The sequence below is a fragment of the Pollicipes pollicipes genome, unplaced genomic scaffold, assembly GCF_011947565.3.
Source record: "Pollicipes pollicipes isolate AB1234 unplaced genomic scaffold, Ppol_2.1 Scaffold_4881;HRSCAF=5763_pilon_pilon_pilon, whole genome shotgun sequence".
Classification (NCBI taxonomy): Eukaryota; Metazoa; Arthropoda; class Thecostraca; order Pollicipedomorpha; family Pollicipedidae; genus Pollicipes; species Pollicipes pollicipes.
The window spans coordinates 27,270,051-27,288,976 of record NW_023596576.1 but is presented as its reverse complement, the minus strand read 5'-3'; the positions used below and the strand labels follow the sequence as shown (position 1 = coordinate 27,288,976).

Here is an 18,926-nt window from a genome sequence, read left to right as displayed (position 1 = left end):
CCATGCCCTGCCCACTCCAGTGTTGTCCAATACGGTCTCTCGTGACCGCGATGCGCAGCCACCGTGAGGCGGCACCACGCCTCGGCCAAAGGACCGCGTTGGAGCGCGAGTTCGAGTCCCACTTTCGCCCGAAAGCCGTCCTCCACCGGGGGTGTGACGTCACCGACGCTGGATGTGTGACGTCACGGCCAAGCGGCGGCGGCCGGCGCCGTCCGCGGCGGCAGCTATTGATCGCCCAGCATGGCTGCCGTCCGGACTGGGTCGCTGCTGCTCCTGCTGCCCTGGCTGGGGCTGGCGCTGGAGACGGGCCAGTTCTCGCTGCTGATGCCACAGGTGGTGCCGCCCAAGGTGAGGTTACGCGCCACCAGCGCCGGCGCCACCGGCGAGGGGGAAAGGGGGGGGGGCAACTCCTCGGTTCGAGCCTCGGCACAGAGTCACACGGATCGTATGTCAGTTAGGCAATGTAGGTGCTAAATTTGACTCAAATTGTTTCGTGGGCACCATCATCACAGGCTTGCAAGGGCTGAAACATGTCCCGGTAACGCCATATACGTCAAGGAAACTGTTTCAGAGCCAACCATATGCCCGCATTTCATGCGCGTCACGAGGGTCAGGTGGTTGCCGATAATGCTGTTTATCGGGTGAGAGCATTTGAAGCTCATTTTGCCCAGGTCAAGGGGTTGTTGATTGCTGGGTGTGCACCGTGCAGATGCACTTTAAAGGTCAGACGTACCTTTGAGGCATTAATTGCTGGAGGCTGGGCGTCGTTTCAAGCCTGAAATTCAAATGAGCTGAGCCCATCAAAAACACTTAGGAACAAAAGACGCATCAGGTCGTTGCGTTCGCTCCTGTCAAATTGATATGTAACTTTTTGTCAAGAGTAGAACAGAGTCTCTTTACGCTGAATATTTTTGCAGCGCGTTTGGTCTTAACACCGCCCAATGGGAGATGAGCACCACGGGTTGGTCGTATATTCTTTATGCCTTTGCTACATTCATTCCTGTATGCGGTCTAGGCACTCTAACTGTGCCACAGTGATTTAGCCCAAATCGTTAAGGCTAAAGCTAGGCGAGAAACTGGTCAAATTTCAGTCGTTTCAGTTTTTTGTAGATTAAATCTGCTTTTTTAAATCGGAATTTTCTATGCGTTTAAACAAATGTAAGGCTTGATAATTTTTGGGTTGTCCCTGGTCCTTAAACGTCATGTCAGCACAAGCTGAGCAACACATGTTTAAGCGCTTACATATATGCGGCTTGGTGTGAAGAGATGGAGAGCAAATTTTGGGCGGTTGTGGGAGATGAAGATGGCAGGAGAACTAGGGCGTTTGGAGCTGGCCTGCCCCAGGAGGCCAATATATATAATTCAGAGGGACTAGAATTCTGGCACAACAAGCGTTAGGCGGCTCTGGAATGTGGAGCTGCCAGCTTATGTCACCGTTCTCAATGGGATATTCATTTGCCCTTAATCTTCACCCGTCGCCCGTCCGTCGCCCGGTCACTCGGTCCTAATGAGGTATTCATATGCCTTTAATCTTAGATCCAGATCACCAGCTTTGGCGAAATAACTTTTTGGCCAAATATTGTTTCCTTCTGTTATAGCTGATTCCCTTGGTGCGGCTCCAAGTCGGGAACGACGGTACCAGCTGCTATCGCAGTTGATATCACTGGTGCGGCTCCACGTCGAAAACGACGGTACCAGCTGCTATCGCAGTTGATGCCACTGCACTAACGCTACACCGGCTTACGGGGAATGAGAGGAGCGAAGGAGCGAAGTGAGCCCTCTGAACGGAGAGTGCCCAGTCAACCTCATGAGTGCATTGGCTTTAAGAGCCTGGGACCGGTTTCTGCAGCCACCCAGTCACCAATTACTCGCGTCAGTTTCCAGCGACTGTAGCACTAGAGGCTAGATTGCCTTCGGAATGGGGGCAGAAACCGAACCTAACACCAGCGCGCCTGTGCCGTGGATGTCGAGTAGGCGGGGGCCGAACTTCGGTCGTCGTTAGCTGGGAGCAAAGTGATGACAGTTGGGGCCTGTCATATGACAACTGGATGCAGTTATATTGGCATCTAGGTATCGTCATATGGCAGTCGAGTTCTGTCATATGACATCTGGATGCAGCTATAATAGCGTCAAGGTACCGTCATATGACAGTCGAGTTCTATCATATGACAGACGGATGCAGTTATAATAGCGTCTAGATATCGTCATATGACAGTCGAGTTCTGTCATACGGCAGCTGGATGCAGTTATAATGAGGTCTAGGTACCGTCATATGGCAGTCGATGTTTATTATATGGCAGCCAGACGCAATAACAATGGCGTCCAGGTACCGTCATATGACAGTTGAGTTCTGTCATACGACGGCTGGATGCAGTTATAATGGCGCCTAGGTACCGTCATGTGGTAGTCGATTTCTGTCATGTAACAGCCGGATGCAGTTATAACGACGTCTAGGTACCATCCCTTAGCAGTCGAGTTCCGTGATAGGACAGCTGGATGCAATGGTAATGACGTCTAGGTACCATCATATGACAGTCGATGTTTATCATATGGCAGCCAGACGCAGTCTTAATGGTGTCCAGGTACCATCATATGACGGTCGGGGTCTATCATGTGGCAGCCGGATGCAGTGATGATGGTGTCGAGGTACCGTTATATGGCAGTCGTACGTTGTATGTGGTAGCCGGCTCCCATATCCCAATGGGAAAGTGAATGTCTGCAAATGTCTAGTGATAAATTGATCCATTATCCGTAAGAGGCCAACAATTTATGACAAGTTCTTCACACACAACACGCATTTCGAAGCATTTGTAGCAATTCAACCGAGTGTCTTAATTACCCTATCGTTTTCTGTCCATCTTTCCACTATACTCGTCTACATTTCATTGCGCTGGAAAGGATGACCAATAATTTAAACAGAGTCATGCTGACATGTTGTGCACGATGGTTGTGAGTTAGACAAGCAGACTGCTTATCATGCTGTGCTACTTACAGCAGCCTCAGTGATTTCGGAGGGAGTTCGTAACGGACGCAGCCGTCCGCCGTACATGACGACACCCGTCCTGGAGCGTGACATTGGCCGATGGAGGTCCCGGAGCGTAACATTGGCCGATGGAGACAAGCCAGCCGTCCTAGGCCGACCATCTGGCAGAGGTGGTTCCCTCTCGTCCGCGGCCCGGACGGAGCAGTGCGTCCGCCCGCGTCCGCAGCCATCCCCCTCATCCGGAGCTCCGCGGCCGTCGCCACAGACCTGACGCCAGCCTGCACCGGCGTCCTCGCTGCATTTTCTTCCCCCCCCCCCCCCCCGCCAAATATAATCCCCATGCCTTTCACGTCTCCATCCCCTAACCGGTTCAAATGTCTCCCTGCCTTCCACGTCTACAATGTTCCCCAGATCACCATGCCTCCCGTTTCTCCCATCCTCGTGACCCTCCCCCATGGCCTTCCCGCGGGGCGTATCCCGCGTGGGCGCTGCAGTCTCCGTGTCGTGTCGCTCGTGTCGTATCGCTCCTAGACGACGTGCCTCTGCCCGCGAACTGGCCCGATTTATTCGATATCGCGGCACTCGGGATAAGAGAAAATGCGGGTGGAGAAAGAGAGAATCAATGACGCCGAGCACGGCCGGTCACGACCGCGCCTGGGCAGCCGCGATCCATGAACACCAACACTCGACTGCCGTCATCGTCCCATTGTCGTCTAGCACACTCATTCGTTTCCAATTGGCGCAGTCACCGCCAGGCCAACTTTCGATCAGAGGGAAAGCTTACCGAGATAAGAGGGCTCTAGAGGCGGGACCATCACCGAGAAATGCAGGCGAAACTAAAACACAAAAAAAACATCACGAAACAAGTGACCGGCGAGATAGGCGGCGCAACAGCGTGAGCACAGCTGAAGGAAACAATCTCTGACAGCTCGGAGAAAGATGGACCAAAAATATTAATGTAGGCGGTAAGGGAAAAACATGAGGGGAGTTTTGTTTAGTCTGTGCGCCACAAATCCATACCTCCTAATCTATGTAAAGAATCGCATAAGAAGTCATTCGAGGCATAAGTCTTGAACGTACTGGACTGTTTTCTAAAGGTGGCCATGTGTGGTTACAGGTCTCTTGCCACTAACTCGGGAGCCATGAACGGGATGCAATCTCAGCGCAGGTGCCGCTCAGGAGCGCTGTGACGCCCAGCCCAAACTTTTCTACAAATCGCACGTGCGCCAACTTAGAGCGAGCTCTGCTCGTAGACAGTCGGGTTCTTTCTTTTCAAACGACCTCGAAATGGCAGTTTGCGAAAAGCTGGCTAGGTTGCCGGTAATCAGTGTGCATCGACGCACCCGGTGTCTATTACGAAACGTGTGGGGCGCCACCTGCGACCGGTGATTCAGCCACTGCCGCCGCCGGCCGGCACGAAGCGGCCGCGCGCCCGCACGGCACGGCGTACGGGATGCCAGCCTGGACGCCCTCGCGCCCGTCCGCCACGTGTTGTATTCGGGTCAAGTACTGAGTCGTTCATAAAGTGGGGAAAACTGCGTTCCCATGAGAAGCTGGGCAGTACGTCAGACGTTTTATGATGCGCCAAAAATTCCTTTTCGTCCGTTTCACGCCATATCGCCACATTTATGTGCATTGCGCACACTTGTATCATCGAAGAAAACTTCTGGCTCGGGGTGTGGCATATGAAAGCACCACCGACTTGTGTCCTCTCTATTGGCAAACGCCCATGACCTATCAGTGGGCTTGTACACAAAGGAACTTCAAGTGTTGTCAGTAGTCCAAGTAAGCGTTGTAGTCCACGTACCTTACTACTTTATTATTGCTGTAAAAATCAAGTGCGAGGATAAGTGATGCACCGTAAATACGTACTCAGCGTGCAGCAAGGTTGAGAAGTTGGCGCTGGGATGACGGTTCGCTATATAGAAAACTTGGCGGATTCCATGTTAACACGGTTCTGTGGTGGTTAGCAGTGGGTAAGTGCGCGCGGTGGGTTGTAAGGCACCTGAACAGGCATGCGGGCCGCGCTTTACCCCTGGCGCGGACGGTGAGAGCTGCCCATCCCGCTACCGGGAGCACCGTACTCTGTGACGGCCCGCTGTACCCCTGGCACGGAAGGTGAGAGCTGCCCATCCCGCTACCGGGAGCACCGTACTCTGTGACGGCCCACTGTACCCCTGGCATGGACGGTGAGAGCTGCCCATCCCGCTACCGGGAGCACCGTACTCTGTGACGGCCCACTTTACCCCTGGCATGGACGGTGAGAGCTGCCCATCCCGCTACCGGGAGCACCGTACTCTGTGACGGCCCGCTGTACCCCTGGCATGGACGGTGAGAGCTGCCCATCCCGCTACCGGGAGCACCGTACTCTGTGACGGCCCGCTGTACCCCTGGCATGGACGGTGAGAGCTGCCCATCCCGCTACCGGGAGCACCGTACTCTGTGACGGCCCACTGTACCCCTGGCATGGACGGTGAGAGCTGCCCATCCCGCTACCGGGAGCACCGTACTCTGTGACGGCCCACTGTACCCCTGGCATGGACGGTGAGAGCTGCCCATCCCGCTACCGGGAGCACCGTACTCTGTGACGGCCCGCTTTACCCCTGGCATGGACGGTGAGAGCTGCCCATCCCGCTACCGGGAGCACCGTACTCTGTGACGGCCCACTGTACCCCTGGCATGGACGGTGAGAGCTGCCCATCCCGCTACCGGGAGCACCGTACTCTGTGACGGCCCGCTTTACCCTGGCATGGACGGTGAGAGCTGCCCATCCCGCTACCGGGAGCACCGTACTCTGTGACGGCCCGCTTTACCCCTGGCATGGACGGTGAGAGCTGCCCATCCCGCTACCGGGAGCACCGTACTCTGTGACGGCCCGATGTACCCCTGGCACGGACGGTGAGAGCTGCCCATCCCGCTACCGGGAGCACCGTACTCTGTGACGGCCCGCTTTACCCCTGGCATGGACGGTGAGAGCTGCCCATCCCGCTACCGGGAGCACCGTACTCTGTGACGGCCCACTGTACCCCTGGCATGGACGGTGAGAGCTGCCCATCCCGCCACCGGGAGCACCGTACTCTGTGACGGCCCACTGTACCCCTGGCACGGACGGTGAGAGCGGCCCGTCACGCTACCGGAAGCACCGTCCTGTGGGCGTCCGCCCGGCCGGCGAGACGTCGGGTAAAAGGCAGGCGGCTCTGGGAGAGTGGCCCAAATCATCAGCGGGACGGCGCCGTAGCCAGCGGTGGCCCAGCTGGACCGGGCGAAACTGGTTCTGGCTCAACCTGCCATGGACGCCGACCGGCTGGTCCTGCCTTCGTCCTCGGCTGACGGCGTACACAAACAGGGGATGCCTTGAGCGGATTAGCCAATCATTCGTGTCAACGGCAGGGCATGTCCTGTTCGGGTCACCGTTCGGTGTCAAGTAATGGTAGGCCGGACCCCTGTGAGCAACGTTTGGGGGTCACAGCACGAGCTTCGGCCGAAACTGACATGGCCTTTGTCTTTCACAGCCGGAAACCTACTTCTGCACGTCCGTCAGACTTTTGGATGACAAGGACCAGTATATCGGTAAGATTTGAACAGATGCATCGCTACAATGGCGAGTCGTTACGTGATGCCACTGGAATCCCTTTCTCTTGGTACTCGCTGTCGGGGCATGGACAGGGTCACTTTAGTTTCAATAGGCGCGGGTCGCCTTCGCGGGCATTTACATAACATACTTCTTGAAGGTGACAGGTGTATTCAAGAAAACACATCAGTGTTTTTGAAAAACAGCAGGACAAAGCGAGTTTTTCAGACACGACAATGAGTGCTTTCACCTCGTCTTTCTACAGACTGCATTGAACTCCCCTAAGAGATACACCGCTGAAGCTGTTCCTGAAGACCTCTGATCAGCAGCAAGAAAGCATTTCATTTAATTCCAAAAAGCCGTGCAGGACTAAAGTCGTACCAATTCCACGGGTGATGACCTGACCACCGCGTTCGTCGCCGCCGCTCCCGCACAAGCACACACCAAGCGGTCTGTCGGTGCGCGCCTCCCGGGTCGGGTCGTCCGCACCGGGGCCCAATCTGACCGCCATCAGCGCGGCGTCCGCCCCGTCGCGTGGTCGGGCAGTTGGCGGACCTTCCGGGAGAGCAGAGCGGCCAGACGCCTCGGTCAGCCGGCGCGGCGAGTGTCCGACCGCTGACGCCGTGGAAAGCGTTGGCGCCAAATACCACCTGTTTGCTGTCGTGTTTGGCGGGAACGCGCTGTGCACAGCCCGCTGTTAACGGCGTTGACCTGGCCGCTGTTTACTCTGAGCACGCGGCAGTTTCCTCCGTCACGGCTGGGTGACGACAGACCACGGAGCAGTGACGCGCTCACCCCTCGGTCACGCCTCTGGGGGTTTCGCCTGCGCAAGATCGCTGAGTCCACCCCAGCCGTGCCGCCGCTGTCGGCCCATCGGACACCTGCGCCGAGGAACAGTCACGACAGATCAGCGATGCTGGGCTGCCGTTTCAGGTCATGGCGATGCTGTAGAATATGCCGCAGCCTCTTCACCAAACTCGAATCAGTCGTGAATTCTTATAAGATATTTCACTTCGGACCGTTGACATCTGATCATAAAATCAACATCAACACCGAAACTGACTTGTGACTGATCACTATTTGTTGCTGTTGCGGTGCGAATGTAAGTGCAATCATAGGTGCATCGTACTTCTGGCAATTTGCGTTCGTCTATCATATATATATATATATATATATATATATATATATATATATATACATATATATATATATATATATATATATACGATAGACGAGGACGTCGACGATAGGAGGAGGATAGACGACCTAGATAGATAGATAGATATATATATATATATATATATATATATATATATATATATATATATATATAGATATGATATGATATATATATGATATATATATATATAGATATATACATATATATATATATACATATATATATATATATATATATATATATATATATATATATATATATACATATATATATCTCTCTCTCTCTCTTTCTCTCTCTCTCTCTCTCTCTCTCCTCTCTCTCTCTCATCTCTCTCTCCTCTCTCTCTCTCTCTCTCTCTCTCTCCTCCTCTCTCCTCTCTCTCTCTCTCTCTCTCTCTCTCTCTCTCTCTCTCTCTCTCATTATCATGGCGCGAGTTCGCGTGAGCCTGCACCTGGCGACCTGGTGGGAAGGTCAGACTGTACCCTGGCCCTGCTACTGTGACGACGCTCCCATTCAAAGCCCCGCCAACGGTGACGAACGGGCCGCTGTGATAACGGTGCGAGCGATTGGTATTCAGCGGCAGCATCCAGGGGAAGAGGCGTGAGGGGACTCCGTATCGTTCACGTGGCGGTCGATGGTCGGTGGCTCACATGCGGCTGCGTCGAGGCGCTGTATTTTTGTCGACAGTTCGATAGAAGGCATCAGGGTCGCTGATGTTTCTGCCGCTTGCGGCGAAATGTCATGTTTGCGGCGCGTGGTGGTCGAGACAGCGAGAGAGCGAGTGAGCGGCTCGCAAAATGTTGAGCGTACCTGGGTGTTCATATAGATAAAGTGGACCACGTCCGCATAGGTCGGCGTTCAAAAGCTTTGTGGCGGATGTTCGCGCGTGAGCAAACGTTTTAAGCAGCATGATCTCGCTTTGGCTAAATCCTTTGACTGCACGCCACGACAGCTCGACGTTGCACACGTTCAAATGCAGTTTGCATGTATTTAGTCGCAGCCAGTGCTCTCGCGACCACAAAGCGGTAAATAATGCATTTATGATGGCCATTGTGCTCCGCAAACCCGCCTATCCTAGTGTGTCCTGGACACACAGACCTGGTGTACACCTCGCACATCACTGAATGTCGTTCTCTCCACAGCCTCCACATGCAACGTATTTTCCCTCTCTGACGCTATGACCGCATTTGGCTCCCGGTCCCGCCTGTAATGGCATACGCCCCAACTCCACCTTTCCGGCTTTACACGTTTCCCGCTGCCCCGCTTTTTCCGGAGCACGTCCTCAGAGGCGTGCGGCACGCCGCTGGGGGAGCATCACAGGGAGCAGCTCCCTGCGATGGCGGACGTCGCCGTGTTTCCCAGGAACCCGTCAGCATCGATTTATGATCCAATAACGTGCCTATTTTGCGTCATAGCCAACTTCCCAATGACAGCGTGGCGTCGGCCGATGGTTAAAAACGGCGGCCCCGGTCTGCTGCAGTGGGCTTCGAGCCGAATGCCACCCAGAACACTGCGCACCATATGCTCCTGTACGGCTGCGAGCGGCCGGGCACTGATGACGCTGTCTGGAGCTGCGGGGACATGGCCGTCAACGACCCCAGCAAGAAGTCGGGTCCCATCTGCCGCGGTGCCTCACAGGTCAGCTGGGATCAGTGGCTCTCGGTCACAGGTCAGTCAGGGTCAGCGGCTGTCGGTCACAGGTCAGTCGAGGTCAGCGCCTATCGGTCCCAGGTCAGTCGGGGTCAGCGGCTGTCGGTCACAGGTCAGTCGGGGTCAGTATCTATCGGTCACAGGTCAGCCGGGGTCAGTGGATATCGGTCACAGGTCAGTCGGGGTCAGCAGCTCTAGGTCCCAAAACAGTAGGAGTCAGTGGCCACTCACCCAGCTTTATTGTATTCCAAGAGCACGGATCCACTGCAAACAAGGTTGCGCTTTCACGATTTTTACGTGTATCATTATCCTAGTGCAGAAGATAACACACAAAGTCCCCACCGAGCGCTGGGATAGTTCCCCGCCGTGACCCGGATGCTCCGCGGCGGGCGGCCGCAGAGCGTTAGGCTTAAGTACCTGCCGCACCTCCGGGCCCGGCTGCCCCAATTACCGCGAGCTGCAGGCCACGGTCCTGCTAACCGCTGCACGCGCTGACGCCACCCTGCGGCCTCCCGGTCCACTTCTGGCCGGCCGTGTTGGCGTAGAGGATCAGGGCCCGCTTCTGGCCGGCCGTGCCGCTGTAGAGGATCAGGACCCGCCTCTGGCCGGCCGTGCCGCTGTAGAGGGTCAGGACCCGCCTCTGGCCGGCCGTGCCGCTGTAGAGGATCAGGACCCGCCTCTGGCCGGCCGTGCCGCTGTAGAGGGTCAGGACCCGCCTCTGGTCGGCCGTGCCGCTGTAGAGGGTCAGGACCCGCCTCTGGCCGGCCGTGCCGCTGTAGAGGATCAGGACCCGCCTCTGGCCGGCCGTGCCGCTGTAGAGGGTCAGGACCCGCCTCTGGCCGGCCGTGCCGCTGTAGAGGATCAGGGCCCGCCTCTGGCCGGCCGTGCCGCTGTAGAGGATCAGGGCCCGCCTCTGGCCGGCCGTGCCGCTGTAGAGGGTCAGGACCCGCCTCTGGCCGGCCGTGCCGCTGTAGAGGATCAAGACCCGTCTCTGGCCGGCGATGCTGGCGTGGAGGACCAGGATCCGTCTCTGGCCGATCATGCTGGCGTAGAGGATCAGGGCCCGCCTCTGTCCGGCAGGGTCGCTGTAGAGGATCAGGGCGCTACATATAATGAACAAGCTGCTGCCGAAGGCGTGCTGTGCTTGTTGAATACTTTGGCTCGATAACTTAAATTCATAACATTACGCACCCTTGAAGATCACTGATCTTTACACGCATTACATACGTTACATGCTTTACATGCATTACACTCCACTTGGAAGACTTGCTGGTGATCGTGGACGTCATTGTATTTCAAAGATCCATATTGCAAGGATGGGATCAGTATCGGCCATATGCAGGCTTTGAAGCAGCCAGCATTGATATTCGCGTCAACTGCATGGTCGATGTCTACCGTCGTCGTAAAGGTGACACATGTAAATGACACCGTGGCCAAATCGAGTTAGTTAGACGCATTGACCGATTCAGAGGAAATAGCGCACTTCTGAGGCGTAAATGGCAGTTTTTGCTCACGTTTTGAGAAGATACCACTCAGAGCATAAGACTGCTCATCATTTGGACAGAGCGGCACGTATTTGGCAGTGACTATCAAATATGGCAAAAACAACTCGCAATGTTGTCCTTGGAGATCGCACATATATGCGCGCAGTGAGCTTGGTTCGTCTCGTTTGGCAAGCCCTCATGGCATTCACCCCGAAAGTGAGCATGCCTACTTTTTTACTGCGGTAACGGTCTGTAAATAACCGGACATTAAATGACGGGCGACGGGGATGCACGTAGTGGTAACTGGATACCAATGGTGACTTTGTACAGCGCCGGGCGACGCTGCGATTAGATCCGCTCTCTAGACGTACCATCAGATTTACTGCACTGCTCGGGATAAGTGCCGAATAGCATGATCAACCACAAATCAATGGATGCGGTGACTGGTGTACGGTGCATACTAAGTCATGATGGAGCAGTTCTGCGGGGGAGGTGGAGAGCGAATAGAGCGCGGAATGACCAAGAATGAGCGTGCGGCCGCGCGGAAACGCTACTCCCGACCTGATTTACCGCCCCCAAACCCCTTGCCTCAAACCCTACAATTATAAATCGGGATGCAGGGAGGCTGTCAATTCCTGCGGGTGCTAACCCCGCGCGTGCTAATTCCAAGAACCCATTTCGCTATGCAGCGACATTTGTACATGTATGTTTCTTTTTCATGCTAATGGTCAAGATGTACATCTGCAGCTTTTGTGGCTATACGCAGGTGATCTATGCCTGGGCAAAGAACGCGCCGAAGCTGATTCTTCCAAAGGGCGTGGCCTTCCACGTCGGCAAGAGCACCGGCCTGAAGTACCTGACGCTGCAGGTCCACTACGCCGACGTCTCACCCTTCAAAGGTCACTTCCGACACGGGAACCGTACCATGCTGGGCTCTAGGTGATGTCGAGGGCACCAGGCACCAGACACCAGGTGGTACCAGGCCGTATGAGAAGTCCCGTCACGTGGACAAAATGCATGACCTGCACTGTCCACTGACGCAGGCTGCCACGTTTCCAGGTCATTTTACACTCACAGTTTCACTCGGAGATATTAGAGATTCGGGGGAGAGATTTAGCCCGGGCTGTTTGCTGTTGTGCACGGTCACCACGATGATACATGGAATGGACTGCGCATGCAGAAGCGCTTGTAAATTATAAATGCAGGAAGCGTGGAGCACAGCCGTTTGAAACATGTAGATCCTGGATTGACGCTCACCGAAAACACTCTGTCCGCTGTTTCCAGACGGGAAAACAAAGGATGATTCGGGAGTCTTCCTCACGTACACCGAGACACCGTGAGTATCATTTGTTTCCTGCAGCTCATTAAAGTGCGGAAGTCAGAGTTTCTCAAGCGCAGCAGTGAGCTGCGGCCTACCATGAGCTATTTTCTCCAGCGATCGAGGGCAGCGTGCCAGAGGCGTGTTGCATGCATGTTCCGCGTTGTCAAACACTAGAAGCATCCCAATAGCTGCAACGATTGAATAATCTTGCTGTCATCCCGCATATGATAAACTGAGAAATCTGGTCGCCCGACGTGAAGCCGTGATGCTGTGCTGCATTTGCTACCGTTGATGGCTTCCGTTCTGGTTTGGTAGAAGGCTTGTATTTCGCAGTGGCGAGTGTTGAGCGGCGGTGTTGCGCTGGCTCACTGTCAACCGAGCCGAGAAAAGCACGGGTCCATGGCCCTCAGGGTCTCGTGGAGGACCGTTTTTGCCCTCGCCATGAACTTTCCTCTCGACCGCACGCGACTGCAGACTCGCCAGCGTTTTCACTGTGTGAAAGTGCCGTGTCATTATCCCGGGCATGTCGCCTCTTCACCCACTCAGTTCCTATCACAGGATGCCGGTCACCGTTACGGCGCCTTCGCATGACGCTAGCCGATGGTGGCTGCATGCTTATGTGATGTGTGGGCATTAACCGCTGCGCAAGAATGCGACGAGATGGTGCGCTTATCCAGTACTACGTCGGGGCCCCCGCGTGTAAGCGACATGAAGCGAAGCAAATCATAACTGCGCTTTGTCACTCATCCCACCGGGCATGGCAAGCAGATTGGACTGGCGAGCAGCTCCCATCCCACGCGTGTGAAAAGTTTGTGTTACGTTACGTTACGCCCATGACCGTGCTGTGAGCAGCTCCTTAGACAGTGCGCAATGCGTACAGAACAAGCATGTGCAAAAAGGCCACGTGTTTTCTGTATGCGAGTAGCTGGTCCGGCTCCAAAATGCATGTGCAGTGGTAAGCGGGGAGCGAACATCGTGAGGACTTGGCTGAGCCCTGAGCCTGCGAAGTTGTTTAACAGCCTGTCAACCGTCATGGAGAATACTAGAGACGTGTCGCGCTTCAAGGCTAATCCAATTAACGGTTTGCTCTGAGGTGATCAGCCGCGCTAAACGCGCGCCACTATGCTGATTTTTGCATGATGAGCTGTTTCTTTGGATTGAAAGCCTGTTCTCTCTATCCTCTGTCTTTTCTTGATTTGGACCCATCAAAAGCCTGGAATCATTCAAGGATGTAAACACGACAAACTGAGTGACCAGAACCCGTTGAGCCAGTGCAGTGTCGAGAGTGTCACGACTCCATGCGCGACACAAGTCCGTGTGGCCTGCCGGGTCGCTTGCTGTGGCGCCTTTTTGGATGCATGGGGACCGAGGTCCTCCCGGCGTTAGCATGGCCAGTTTCGGAGGTCCTCGGAACGCGTAGGGTGCTGGAGAGTTGTTGGCACACCTTGGCAGGTCCGCGGGAAGGACCCGCGGGCCGCAGAGAGGAGAGAGAGAGAGAGAGAGAGAGAGAGAGAGAGAGAGAGAGAGAGAGAGAGAGAGAGAGAGAGAGAGAGAGAGAGAGAGAGAGAGAGAGAGAGAGAGAGAGAGAGAGAGAGAGAGAGAGAGAGAGAGAGAGAGGAGAGAGAGAGAGAGAGAGAGAGAGAGAGAGAGAGAGAGAGAGAGAGAGAGAGAGAGAGAGAGAGAGAGAGAGAGAGAGAGAGAGAGAGAGAGAGAGAGAGAGAGAGAGAGAGAGAGAGAGAGAGAGAGAGAGCTGCTACTGGACGCCGAGGCCGCTGCAGAAATAATGGCTGCTACAGTGTGTTGAAGGTCCGATCACGTGTGTATGCCGTCACCTAGACACACGTAGCATCTCCCATTTCCTTCCAGCAGCCAGTTCTCTGCACACGTGTGTGTCCTTACATACTCAGGCGGCACATACGATATTGACGGCGTGGCCCGAAACTCCACCGACATGCTGGCAAGTTAGCCTCGTGTCCTGCCTCTACCGCCCTGTAAACAGTGCTGATTTACATCAAGCTCCGCACACTGGCCTGCTTCGAGTCCGGCACATTGCCAGGCCTTTAGAGAAAGTCGGCTTAACACAGTTCGACTAGTTCGTTTTGCACAATATGCAGACCGTTTACTAAGTTGGTGGCTTATTTACAGGCAGCCGAAGGCGGCAGGCGTTCTGCTGCTCGGTACTGGCGGCTTCATCTTCCCCAACACAGTCGACTACATGGAGACGGCGTGCGACGTAGAGGAGGATAAGGTCATCCACCCGTTCGCATTCCGAACCCACACCCACGCACTGGGTAAGCTGCCGAACCCATACCCACACACTGGGGTCGGATGACGGACTCACACCCACGCTCTAGTTAAGCTACCGAACCCACGCCCACACACTGGGTCAGCTGACGAACTCACACCCACGCTCTGGTTAAGCTACCAAACCCACGCCCACACACTGGGTCAGCTGACGAACTCACCCACGCTTACCGGACCCACGCCCACACGCTGGGTCAGCTGACGGACTCACACCCACGCTCTGGTTAAGCTATCAACCAAAACTCACGCATTCAGGTCCGACGTTTTTGTCTTCCTTTGTGCGACCCACGAAGCCATCATCCGAGGAAGAGCTTTCTCCCTGTCGCGAGGATGTGAATACCCTTGGCGTGTTGTATGTCACTCTGGACCAACACCGATGACAGAACACCACCGGTACGACAAACAAACTGTATGGGTCATCTACATTGATTCAAATTCCAAAGACAAACGCTTAGCTCATTGCTGCTCCAACAACGGCCGGACCAGCTCCAGACCATCCTGCAGGTATCGCAATCAGTAATGCCAGACTAAGCAGCCACGAGGCATCGGAAGGTGTCGGCCGAGGCGCGCAGGCGGTCCGCAGAGCACACTGTCGTCACCGGTGCCGGCTCTTCCCGGGCGAGGTGGTCTCTGGCTGGGGTGCCGGCCGAGGCGCGCAGGCGGTCCGCAGGGCACACTGACGTCACCGGTGCCGGCTCTCCCCAGGCGAGGTGGTCTCTGGCTGGGCTGCCGGCCGAGGCGCGCAGGCGGTCCGCAGGGCACACTGTCGTCACCGGTGCCGGCTCTCCCCAGGCGAGGTGGTCTCCGGCTGGAAGGTGCAGCCGAAGGACGGCGGCTATCAGTGGACGCTGATCGGCAAGATGAACCCACAGCTGCCTCAGATGTTCTACCCGGTGCTGGATGACATCACACTCACCAAGGGCGACATCGTGGTACGCTCACCAGCTGTCTCCAAGTGTACCTCGCGATGTTCACATGCAGACGTTCATATGAAACACACCCGTCAACCTAGGCCTTAATGGGCGAACTGCATGCAAGGCTACACACCCGTCAACCTAGGCCTTAATGGGCGAACTACATGCAAGGCGAACATCGTGGCAGAGCTGCCAAACCGCTTCCAAAGGTGCCTCAAGACCTATTTCTGACGCCGCCCACCCGGCATACCGCCCGCTGGCGCAGGCGGCGCGCTGTCGTCGGTCAGTCCGACGCTCGGCCAGGGGTCGGTAGGCCCTGGAGATAAGCTCGGTGCTCGCGGCGCGTCGACATGCCCGGCTGACCTAAGCGTGCTTGGCAGGCTGCGCGATGCACGATGAACAACTACCGCTCCAGGATCACAAGAGTCGGGTAAGAGCCGCGCCCGCTGCGGTGGGAGAGGGGTTGTAACGTCTCCGGGGTGGGCGCCTGGGACGGGCGTGCCGCACCGGGCTGGTGGTGGGCACGCCCAAGCTTGTGTTCTGTTCACTGTGTTGCACTGGTCTTGCTTGACAGGGCTGCACTTCTGTGTAGAAAATCTGCTACTTATGAATGGTTTGGTGTTGTACGTTTGCCCTTCGTGTAAACCATGCACCGTGGTTAACCTCCCAGTTGTGGCCAACTTTGTGTGATTGTTTTGTTCGTTGGCTTGCTTTAATGTGTTGTGTCCGCCTCATGAATCAGTGCCTTGCTCGTTGCATGCCGGACACTTCGATGAATGAGGAGTGGGCATACATTTGAACCATTCCATTCCATTTGCTATGGCTCAAAACAAACACCAGCAGCATGCTAGACGTGCCCGTGGGCTCAGGGTAATGGTGCCCACGCGCGATGTCCTGCATGCTAGACGTGCCCGCGGGCTCAGGGTGATGGGGTGATGGTACTCACGCGCGGTGTCCTGCATGCTGCACTTGTCTTCACTGAGCTTGCTGCGGTCTGCTGCTGCCCTCGATTCGCAGCATCCGCAAGCAGTTTGCAACTTTCTCTCGTCACACAGCTGCACCCGCAGGTAGCAACAGACGCTCTCCTCATGGGATTCAATAGCCAGACTGCTTCAAATGAGGCCTCCCGCACGGCACCCTCCACGGGCGGAGTTCTTAATAAGACAGGCTCAGGGCAAGCCACGGCAACGCTACGGCAGACGCCAATGGTACATATGCGGGTCCGGCGCGTGGCAGAAAGCACGTCTCTCTGTGCTGTAGGTGGCGTCCGAACGCGGCAGAAGGCCGACTCGCTCGGCTTGCTCGTAGTATGCCCCCCCCCCCCCTGCGACTTGGCGCCACGTCGGCCAGGCCACTGAATTGCGTCGCGCCATTTTTATGGGTCGTTTAAGCCATCATTTGGCAATAAGGTGCGTTCTCGGCCTCGCTCCCCGGAGCTGCTTGCTGGGCTGCGTGTAGACGTCCTTCGGCGAGTCTCCGATCTAAACCCATCACGTTGTACATGTAGGCGCCTCGTGTCCCGGAGGTGTCTCCTGCGGGGTCTTTTTGCTGGTTTTACACCGCATCCGATCAGGCAAAACGAAATGCGCGAGGCATTGGAAAGCCGGCCACAGCAAGTTTTTTGAAAGTCATGCGCAGGGAATTGGAACGGGTTCTCAGTAAGCGGTTTGTCCGAGGCAGATGACGTGGCTGGACTAGGTTTTGGGTCGCCGTTCTCAGCCACCATGTCCCGATCGGCCGTTGACTTAACTGGGCTCCAAGCGTTGTACAACGGCTGTTACCCAGTGGTACTGTTCTGACAATACGGCGGAAAGCCCAAACAGGGGGAGGAAGGAAGGGACAGCTGGCCAAATAGACATTTTACCATGGATGCTACGGGGTTTCATGGGAAGCCATGGAACAAGTGTCTTTCTTAGAACACGTTTGCAGCCCAGGTGGGTCGCTGAAGTCATCCAGTGGGAAAATTGGAAACCGAAAGAAAGTCAGTTGGTGTCGTGTGTTCTTACAGCCCTGTCTACCCACATATACGCTCAGCTGATACAGACCATCTTCATGCCTATGTCTCTCGGCGATGTCATACATGCTCGCTTGTCCTCGCAAGCTTGTGTTCCATGCCGTTTCAGCGGGCCGATGCCGACTCGCTCACAACGCAGGGGGTTAATTCCATCTGTCACTGCAAACAGCTCAGCCTAACTTGGAGTCCGCTTTGATACCGACTCTAGTAGAAAGGCAGGCACGATTACGGGGTCAATCCCGATGAAGTCGATTGTGACAAAATCAACGTAGAAAATGATCCAATTCATGGTTTTCATAAAGCCGCAATACGCTGTTTAATTTGAACACAGTGCATGCAAAGCCGCGCGTCCGACCATGCATATATGTCCTGTATCAGTATATATGATAGTTAAATTGATATTTGAGTCGACTCAAGGGCCGCCTGGTCAGCTCGAACGTGGCCAACTCACGAGAAACTGCAAGGCGATCAGTTCCAGCCGGATCGAATCAGCCTTCAGTTCCGGGGTGGATTCTTACTTCATCTGCGCAGACATCGAATTGTCTTGGAAATAAACTTCGATGGCGCGTCCGAATCCTCGATTGAATTTGTAGCTTTGTATCGCGGCAGAATCCCGAAATCTGCCCCGTAAAAAACCGCCCGCCTGCAAAAGGAGAACTCAGATAAAAAGGAACGTTCAAATTGCGCTTTCCAAGAAGCTATCTAGCATCTGAACATTTTAAGGCCACGCTATACCACACATTCACTGCCTTCATGTCAGAGTGCTTTGCGCTTTCAATTCACTGCATGGAATCTATGCTATCTGAATGGCTCGGTCGGAACAAGCTTTCAATTCACTTTTGACACTCGCGAGCCATGTTCTCCCAGCATGGACTCGTAATCCACCGCAATCTCTGACGTTGGCCAGGCCAGCGGACAAGACGGCACAAAGCCCAACGGACCTCCGGGCCGGTGGCGAAGGCTCATCTGACGAGCGCGTCCCTCTGACCTTGCAGTGCCACCGCCGATGACGAGATGTGCAATTTCTATATGATGTATTGGACGGAGCTGAGGCCGCTGAAGAAGGGCGTTTGCTTTACACTCGGGCCACCCTACTATTACTGGCATAAGAACGGTCGGCGACAGTTTACCAATGTGCCAACGCTGGCCTCCGCCTCCGAGATGACGGCCGGCGAGATGCGCCACTACCTCGGCCTCCCGTGACCCGATCTGACCCGACCCGACCTGAGGTTCGTGGAAGGCGTGCCAGGCTGTGCCCGGAGCTTTCGACCGCGGTGGTGAGGGATCCACAGCCGACGCTGGGCCCCACAGCGGGCCGGCGGGCAGGGCACTGATGCCGATCCGGGGACGTTTGTGTCCCGGGCTGGCTTTTTGTCACTGGAGGACGGAAACTGCTGATGCTTCGTGCTTATCTGTGTTTTGCACAATGTTCGCATGTGTTGCGCATGACTTGAGTATTTGTCGATCAGTGTCGATGTCAGAGGCTGACAGCAGCCCCACATTTG

The 18,926-nt window shown here is 55.3% G+C and overlaps 1 protein-coding gene across 3 annotated transcripts in view; it reads left to right on the top strand.

Moving 5' to 3' along the window:
* Positions 1-239: 239 nt before the first annotated feature.
* Positions 240-18,926, top strand: part of LOC119101422 (peptidylglycine alpha-hydroxylating monooxygenase) — a 36,554-nt gene continuing 17,867 nt past the window's right edge. For 2 of the 3 annotated variants that reach the window (XM_037224756.1, XM_037224755.1), the window contains exons 1-8: positions 240-348; positions 6,496-6,553; positions 9,215-9,372; positions 11,635-11,767; positions 12,153-12,204; positions 14,335-14,480; positions 15,286-15,425; positions 15,788-15,837. In XM_037224756.1, the coding sequence (XP_037080651.1) occupies positions 241-348; positions 6,496-6,553; positions 9,215-9,372; positions 11,635-11,767; positions 12,153-12,204; positions 14,335-14,480; positions 15,286-15,425; positions 15,788-15,837 (845 nt within the window). In that variant the 5' untranslated portion in view covers position 240. Of the gene's footprint in view, positions 349-6,495; positions 6,554-9,214; positions 9,373-11,634; positions 11,768-12,152; positions 12,205-14,334; positions 14,481-15,285; positions 15,426-15,787; positions 15,838-18,416; positions 18,651-18,926 lie in introns of all 3 variants that reach the window. The other variant, XM_037224757.1, reaches the window with a different exon arrangement.